The following is a 9,807-nucleotide window of genomic DNA, read 5'->3' on the forward strand; positions in this document are numbered from 1 at the left end:
GAATCAACCAAAAATGTCAGAAATAAAAAGAAGGGCTGGTTATTGGCATTAAAAGCTCGGAGGTGCTGCTATATACAAACAAAACAAGCGTTATTTTTCCTGCTGGAGAAAGCATTGGTTTTTATTTGTTTCAACGGTCCGAGTAAACACAATGGGAGTCCTGAAAATTGCTTGATCGATCCAATTGTTTGATATTATTTTAAACGAAGCGTTAAAAATGAGTAAAACTGCTCAACCATTAAAATGACTATTCTTCTGTAACTTCTCTCTTTTCAGATTAGATTTATAGAGATATTTTTACCTTACGCGCTAAAAAGGCATAGTAACAACAACCTGTTATGATGAGGAAATTGTACAGCAAAGAAGCGTAGAGGCCATTACTCTAGTCGACAGTAGATTGTTACCGAGCCATCAGGGATTACAGGAAATATCAATGTTGATTTCGTAGCCTTATCAGCCATTGTTGTCAGCAGTAAAATAATCTATGAAAAATGTAAAATTCTCATATTATATTATAAAAACCATTAGGCCTACTTTACTTATTTGTGCAATCTAATTACTGATTATTCTTTTGCGTAGCTATTATGTTCGTTATCTTTATGCTAATATTTATAGATGATATCCTTTCTGCATGCTGTTGATGTAACTCTTTAGACCTCCATGCATAAGTCTAAAGAAGATAACCATAATGTGTCTTATCTGAACATGGATCTGCAGAATTGCAGAAGATAGAGAACAGACCACTTTGTGGTTGCTTGCCCCACATTGTTGTGGGTTACCTCAACACAGCCAAGTGTCATTACCTAAGTGCACTCGCAAATGCAGGCTAAAAAACTCAGAGTAGTGTGTTTTAGAGGGACGTGTTCACTTACCTGGATACCAATCAAGAGTCCTGCCAACAGCAGTTGTGACTTTGGTCCCGTAAACCTCGGCCTTTTCACAGTGCGTTTTCCCGCTTTAAATATGCGATAAATACGGCTAACCTTCAAAAACGTAGGTACAAAAGTAAACGCCAGACAGAGTGCTATGATGGCTTCGTTGATGCTACAGGAGACTTCACTTGGATAGATCAAAAAGGGTCCAATACAGGTAAAAGCTAATATCAATCCAGTCAAATTAACCAAACTCAATTCGCGACTCGTGGCCTTTACTAGTGGCAAATATCGGTACTTCGTCAATCCTGCGATAGTGGCGATGCACAAAAGTAATCCGAGGGATGACATAACAATTAAACCCATAATAACTGGATGATAGAGGTCTGTACCAGAAGGAGTGATAGGATTACAGACAGTACGGTTTTCATCCCGCCATTCCAAAAACCCACACTGCTGACACTCTTCGTTGACGATGATTGTGTTTTCTCCGCAACTACGACAGTAGTGACAGCATCCATCCGATTTGAGAACAGGTTTTTTTCCGGGTTTACAAGTGGGTGTGCAAGTTGAAAATGGAATTTCCCGTTGATTGTTTGCCCACATGATCTTTGTGTCAGTAATACGCAATTTGGTCACTTGCACGCCATTCCAATGACCAACTTCCACCAAGGTGGGCTGATTGTCAATTAGTTGTAAGTTTTTAAAGACATACGTACCCCAGAAATCACCAGCTTGGTCGAAACGGAATCGTCCTCTTGTCCCATTGAAATCGACATTTCTAAGATATGACAGAAAATCTGAACCTTGATTTTCTTTATCAGTAATATTACATGACGATGATGAATTTGGATAGTAAGAGGATTCCAGCATTGCGTGAAGGGCGTATGCAAATGCGTAAACCGCGTCAATTACCGGACCAGCCTTACTTTTGCGGGTTGAATTAGTTGAATAAAGCGAATTATATTCTTCTGTGACGATAAATGGCACATTTTGAATATTCTGGATCCATGGATTTAGAAACGACGGGGATGTATTCAAGTTTTGTAAATATCTCTCAAACGCTTTTGGCACAGGCTTCCAAATGTTTAGAAACAATCCTCCGACAGGTACTCTGTTTGATTGGTCTTTCCTAATCGTTAGATGCAGTGACTGTTCCCATTTGCTACATCCAATCCAAGTGAATTTAGTAACCAGCAAACCGATGTTCGTCATAGCGTCTAAAATGAAGTTAGCTACTTCAGCGTCCGTAAAGACAACGATTACACGAGAAGATCTCGACCGACTTAACGTCTCTGTCATGGTCTTCACAAAATCAATGTTAACCATGCCTTCAGATGTTATTGGAATCGGTCCTTGATAACCAATACAAATACCTTTACTTGATAAAAGTTGTTGCAAGAGAAGACCGTTGTCTATGCCGTAAGAATCAGTTGAATAAATAATAGAGACGTATTTCCAACCAAAATGTGAGATTAAGTCACTGATCGCCAAAGCCTCGTTATGCTGAGGAGGGATTGAACGTGAAAAGTATTCATATATTGTTTTATCGCTCAGTTCTTTGTAAGTTGCACCATAGGATATTAGAGGGATTTCTTTCAGATCGCACATACTTCCTACCAAAATACTGTGAATGCTCGAATCTGGTCCAACAATACCGACAGTTCGGTTTTCTGTTATAACACAAACCTCATTTCCACCTTTTCCAGGATCAGACAACAAATCCACCGCAGCTTCTAACGCCTTATCTTCAGAATTACAGTCGTCCCGTATGTCAAATCCTAATGTATGGTGTGGTAAAATATCAAAACGTTCATTGATTTCATCTACAGCAAATACCATAGCTTCGATCATTTCTAGAGCCCATGTGGAAACCGACGCAAACGATATGTTACATGATTGTCGATCTTGACTTACGGAAAATATTCCTCCCAAAACAAAGTCACCTGTTCGCCTGTATATTATAGGATTTCCTTTGTTTGTACATAAAATAGAATCAAATGGAACTAATGACAGAGTTATAATCACTAAAGTCTTCGACGGCAACATCTTGCTACTCTTGCTTAGTGGTCCAAACAGAATGGAGCAATCTTTATGTCACAATTTGTTTAGGTTCTCTCATTAACTTCATCAATATAGTTATTCACGCATGGAAAACACCAGCTATCCACTCGTAGGCTCCTGGAGATTTACCTCAAAAATCGGGACTGTGTCTTAGAAGACTGCAGAAAGGTTGACAATTAACCAGACCTGGCACTTTGAAGCCATCGCGAAGCGTGCATGACGGTAAGCATGATAAGTAAGTAATGAATTACTGAACTATTTGCTGTTAATCATGGTAATCCAATACACCTATTGAGATGGGTATTTTGTCGTAAACATAGTTTGATACCCGATACAACTGTTGAAGTGGCTGTCTTGATATTATTTTGCTTCTTAAATAATACAGTCAGATTTTTCTCAATGAATTACATAGTAGAAACTACGCGTTTTGGGTCTCGTACTCTCGAGTCTCAATGGACATCCAGAATACCTATTATATACCACCAGAGTTCTTGTATCACAATGCTAACTTAGGTAGCCAATAGGTGATCACGTATCACGAGCCCCGAGGGCTATAGTTATCAAAATAATTTAAAGTGGCGGTTAAAAGAGTACCGTTTTGTGCCTTTAATGCATTTAATAATGTCCTACAAACAGATCCCATAATACTCACAAATTACACATGTGTCATTATAAAAGAAATTTCGCTTACTAAGTTGTGATATCGGTAAATATCGATTTCTCATATCAGAATTTCAAAATTGTAATAAAATTTCAATTACGAGGTTTATTACAACCCTGTGTTATAAGAACGTGCTCATATTGCAATAACTAACAAGTAATAGTTATTACTGTCGTAAGTTGATTGAATCTGAAATGGAATACTTTGTGACAGTAGTTTGTTCTATGTTTACGTACCGATATGAAACGCTATGTTGATATGGTGAAGGATATTGCTATCAGATGCAGGTAATAATGTAATAAAACTAATCAAAAATTGTATTTATTTGGATCCTTTAGAGCAAAGAAAAATTAAATGGACGTTGCAAGTTCATGAAGTTTGTCTAACTTCTCTATTAGTTGGAAGTTTTTGACATCTGAGAGGGAGATATTTGCATTTTCTGGAGAATAGCTGTCTCTTGTCACGTCTGTTTGACCTCGCAATAAAGCCTCATACGAATCCATCCTTATCTCAGTCAGTGTTGCCGGTGCATGCCCTATAAGCAGTGAAAGCACAAAGGCGTGGCGAACTAACATAATCGACCTCCCAATCCGTTCCAAATATCATTGGGTTTAAAAAATGTTAAGTTTAGCCAACGGAGAACTAGCGCAATTTAGCGGGTTAACCGCAACGTTGACAATATTGTTCCTTATTGTAAAGCCTTTGTTCTCAATCGATCAAGATCCCAGTTGTAAAATTAACTGACACTTCATGTCTATCCAGACATCCAGCACATGCATGTGAATGGTATCTATGATAGGCCTGATATTTGTCAAATGAAATGATATAATAAATAATAACCTATTACACCATCTGCATTAAAGTTTAAACAGTAGCTTAGACTGAATTGGAATTAAATTACAAGTCCCATAGGTGACAAATACACCGTTTTCGGGGTATATTGTGACTCGACATGTCACTATCGTCATGATTTTTGGGTCCCCAGGTTACGGTTCGCTATCTCTAAGGTTCGCTATCTCTAAGGTTCGCTATCTCTAAGGTTCGTTATCACTAATTACGAAAAAGGTCCGCTATACCTAAGGTTCGATATCACTAATTTTGAAAAAGGTTCGGTATTTCTAAGGTTCGATATCACTAATTTTAAATAAGGTTCGCTATCTCTAATTTTAAATAAGATCCGCTATCACTAATTTATTGAAGGTTCGCTATCTCTAAGGTTCGCTATCACTAATTTAAAATAAGGTCCGCTATCTCTAATTTTAACAATCCCGGTATCCCTAAGGTTCGCTATCTCTAATTCTAAATAAGGTCCGCTATCTCTAAGGTTCGCTATCTCTAAGGTTCGCTATCTCTAAGGTTCGCTATCACTAATTTCAAATAAGGTTCGCTATCTCTAATTTTAAATAAGGTTCGCTATCTCTAATTTTAAATAAGGTTCGCTATCTCTAATTTCAAATAAGGTTCGCTATAGCGGTCCTTATTTAAAATTAGAGATAGCGGACCTTATTTGAAATTAGAGATAGCGGACCTTATTCAAAATTAGAGATAGTGGACCTTATTTAAGATTAGTGATAACGAACCTTAGGTATAGCGAACCTTAATCGAAATTAGTGATAACGAACCTTAGAGATAGCGAACCTGAATTAATTAGGGATAGCGAACCTTAAACAAAATTAGTGATAGCGAACCTTAGGTATAGCGGACCTTTATTGGAATTAGTGATAACGAACCTTAGAGATAGCGAACCTTCAATAAATTAGTGATAGCGGACCTTATTCAAAATTAGTGATAGCGAACCTTATTTTAAATTAGTGATAGCGAACCTTATTTTAAATTAGTGATATCGAACCTTAGAACTAGCGAACCTTATTCTAAGTTAGTGATATCGAACCTTAGAAGTAGCGGACCTTTTTTTAGGTATAGCGAACCTTTTTCTCTATTAGAGATAGCGGGATTCTGATCTCCATAGACTTTACACGTTAGTGATAGCGAACCTTAGAGATAGCGAACCTTAGAGATAGCGGACCTTAGAGATAGCGGGATGTCACCCCTCTATAACATCATTTGATAAAAATACCTCAGGAATGTGTTTTAAAGCAAAAATCAGCCTAAGCTGTAAAATATATCTTCTTATTGCCGAAGGGATGTTGCAGCCAAACAAAATTGTTTCGCTTACCCAAGATCGCAATAGTTGGAGAAAGCCTGTAGTCGCCTGCTCCGCAGCCGACTGATGATGATGATGATGATTGCCGACTAATTAAAACAATTTTAAAATCCTGGTTGCGAGAATTTTTGCTTCGACCTAGATTTAACATAATGCATTAAATAGCGGTTGATTGCTTTGGCCCCCTTCTTTCGGATCTGAATTGCTTCTCTGATTCTTCTTGATGCGGCATTTGAGTCTTTGTCTAATATGCTGGTCCCCTCCAAGTTGGTAACATGATTTTCTTGTGCGACGTGATCGCCGATCTATGTTGTTCGGATGTTGAAGCTTTTCTATTTGCCCTGGTGAACTTTGATTGGCTCCACTAAAATTATTTGTCCACGAAAGCTGAAATACGTGGTGGTGAGGATGAATTGTAAGAGCTCGATAATGTCTTCAGTGTTTAATTTTGTTCTGTCTTTGAGGGTTTTGTCGTTTTCTAGCCGTCTCTTGATGATGTCAAGACAGCATGTGAATTATAAATATCACCATCGTCGATGCATATCCCATTATCTCCTCCTCAAGAGACTTTGAATTTAGCACATGGTGTTCCGAGGTGCTATTTTCCGTTGTGGGATACAACAATCTGTATTGACCTTCATAATTTCAATCAACTTTCTTTTGTACCTAGGCGTGGGATCTTTGCTCAGCATTTTATAGGTGTTTTGGTCACTGAGCATCCTTGGTCTGTCCTATCCTTGGTCTGTACTACAGTGCACTTTCCACGACACCCATTATTAACAGATCATTTGATTTCTTTAACTCACCTAACGCCACTCTTTCCTCCTTGGTGATGTTGAATTTTGGGAGTTCTGCTGACTTCAAAGTGCCGACTACCTCTGCTCTAAGCTGCTCTAGCTGTGCCTCTTCCCATGACAATTTCTTACACGACGATTCACACGCTACGATGTACTCTTTGTGTGGGATCTTGTTTACATGTTTACCGGCACAGCAAAGTTCGAACCACGCGCGAGCAACTTTTGCTGATGTTCTGATATGGGTTTAATATCGGATATGTTTTAGACCCATTTTTCTCTCCAATTCTTCAACTGGGACCCGCTTAGATCGGGTTCCGAATTGTCCTCTTTCTTACTTCTGTCATCATTTCTGATTTGGAGATGATTTAGCTTCTCATTATGTCTCTCTTTTGGTTTTGTTTTCGACGGATTTTCGTTTCGTATCCAAGTGAGTTTCAACATGGTGGATGACCTCAGGGTCGATGTTAAGTGTTTCTAGATTATTTTTCTGTTATTCAGCATCGAAGTGGTTACGTAATTCTCTTGGTTACCGGATCACGCTACTTTGGTATGCCTTCGAGTGCCATATACTTTATGTGGTGATCATTTCGATCGTGGTTCATTACTCTAGCGCGTGATCCCGTTGACATAGTAACATTACGTAACTTCGATACTGAATTCTCGCTTTCGTTGTAAACCCCTAATTTTATTGATTACTACACAAATACGCTCACCGATTAAATCTTTCTCCCCGGGGGAGGGGCACTCGACTTTGGAAGTGACGGGGATGTGCGGACAGCAGTTCAAAACTACGGGTCCTTCGGTGCCAAGACTTGACACTGAAAAAAATGGGTCTTTCAGTGAGAAGGTCCCAAAAACGGGGGTCTTTCCGTGAGACTGTGGAAAAATCTGACCAAAAAGGGGATCATTCAGTGTGACTGGGAAAATTGTGGGTCAAGATATAAAAGTTGATACAAAATTTACAAAAATTCACTGCGAGATTATCAGAAATTTCCCCAAAATATTTTTCAAATCCAAAAATAATTTACTCACTGACTTGAGCATTAGCCATCCAGGCAGGCAGGCTGATGGCTTGATCACAAGTGATCTGGACCACTGCATTTACCGCGGTGACGGCTTTTTCTCTCTCAGTCACGTATATGATCCACTGCTAAAACAAACGATATGTGATTGAAACTTTGATTTGTCAAATTAGGCCACATTTTTTACGAATTAATATTAAGTGCTACATTCGCTAGAGGCTCGCCAGTCCGAAAACTTTGCTATAGTATCCTAACCTTAACTCTAAACCTTATCCTAACCAAACATTAACCCGAACCCTAAGGGACGCACCATTAGATTCTCAGGGTGGGGGTAGGAAGTTTTTCAAAAAAAAAACTTCACCCACTACATGAGCAAATAAAAAAAACTTTCCCCACCAACACTAAAAAAAACAAAAAAAAAAACTTCCCCCACCTAACTGTGTATAATGCATGAAATTAAAAAAAAAAAACTTGCCGCCTTCGGCGGCGAAAAAAAAAACAATTTCTTCCCCCGACCCTAACTTCCTACCCCCCCCCCCTGAGTATCAAATGGTGCGTCCCTAACTCTAACTCCAACCCGAACCTCTACTATAACTTTCTAACAAGCATATCACTTTTCACGTTTAGGCTAGCGAACCGTTTTTTCGAAGTAGCTAACTTTATTTTCGGACTAGTGACCCTCATTTTCAGACTACTGAGCCACACTTTTACAGTGTAACAACTGAAATCACAGACAAATAGCTGCATCACCATGTTAAAAACCTATATTACGTGACATGTATCACAGATTAACCCTGCACCAACGACAAGATAAGACATACAAATTACAACCATTATGATGTGTTTCGGAAGTTGTTGGGACTGTGGTGATGTGGTGATTACCAATTCTGATATTTTTCACGATACTTAATGCCACAATGAAGTCAGACTTCAGTACTCTATTCTGAGAAGTAGTCCAGATCAAAAGTATGGCCTACGTTTAAACCCCAAGGGCATTTCCCACTTGAACATGTTGAAATGGCGCTTTTGTACTTATTATACCCTTGAGATGTTGGTGTTGAACATCATATGGTTTTAGGACAGAGGATGTTTAAAGACATTCCCACAACCCAATGGGGTTTCTGACCTTGTATGTCTGGCTTTTGTACACATGTAGTATAGTTGATCATACCTTGCATTGGAATTGTGTGCAAATATCTGGTGTTTTCATCCTATTATTTAACATTCAAAACATCGAGACTTAGGAATAAACTTAATGCAGTGGGACAATATGAATGTTTCCTGTAAGAAAATCAAATATCATTCCTAAGTCTCAACTATTAGCTCGTTGGCTGCAGTTTTAAAATTACCATTTTGTGTGTGTGGCAATGGGGACTTTGCCTTTAAAATTAGGTTATATTGATCAAATTTCCCAATCATAGTGCATTGTAGGAATGCCTTTAAGCCTCCTCTGGTTTTAGGATCTGAATCAAACATCAAGGTATGCATACAGAAGCGTAAATAGTGCACATGGTTGACTGCAGACTCTGTAGATTGAGGATCTATACGGAATTAAAGTAATGCACTTTTTAGTTCAATAGGTATTGCGGTTCTTAAGATATGAGTCAAAATATGGAAATAAATAATATAACACTTTGGTGGCTTTGACGACGTAGAATTGCAAGCCTTTGTGATATACCCTCCATTGCAGATAGCAATATTCATAAACATTTTCATCTTTCAATTAGGGCCCCAGGAAGAGAGCTTTTAAAATTCCTTTATTTGGAACACCCTGTGGAATACTTAGACTGTGCTTATATTATTTTATCAGCAAAAAAGAGTTGGACCATTCTGTTCTACTGCAACGCTAAAACAAGACATTACGGTGAAACTCAAAGAAGCGAAATGGAGATGGACAGGTCACCTTGGGAAGATAACAAATGGACTAAACGACTCACTGAATGGCAACAAAGAACAGGGAAAATATCAGAGGAAGACAGAAGAGGAGGTGGAGTGGCGACATTACTGCTTACACGGGACTTACATGGACAAGAAATGTAAGAGAGAGAAAAAATGGCAGAATCATGAAGAGGGCTAATGTTCGAACGCGATGCCTTGCACATTATCCGGGGGAATTATCAGCGACTACCGAACCACTACACCCTCTAAAACTCATCAAAATTCCGAATGTTTTATGCACAATTTTTTATACGTCATTCATTTTATGAGTCGAAGGCGGGTGGGACCT

General features: G+C 38.6%; 1 protein-coding gene across 1 annotated transcript; it reads right to left on the minus strand.

The window, feature by feature from the left end:
* Positions 1-377: 377 nt before the first annotated feature.
* On the minus strand, positions 378-2,726 carry LOC140147536 (metabotropic glutamate receptor 7-like). The gene is made up of 2 exons (XM_072169317.1): positions 873-2,726; positions 378-482 (listed from the first exon to the last, which is right to left on the minus strand). Exons 1-2 carry the CDS (start codon positions 2,724-2,726, stop codon positions 378-380), a joined length of 1,959 nt encoding a protein of 652 aa, XP_072025418.1.
* Between the last annotated feature and the right edge of the window lie 7,081 nt (positions 2,727-9,807).

This window comes from Amphiura filiformis, chromosome 3 (assembly GCF_039555335.1).
Source record: "Amphiura filiformis chromosome 3, Afil_fr2py, whole genome shotgun sequence".
Taxonomy (NCBI): domain Eukaryota; kingdom Metazoa; phylum Echinodermata; class Ophiuroidea; order Amphilepidida; family Amphiuridae; genus Amphiura; species Amphiura filiformis.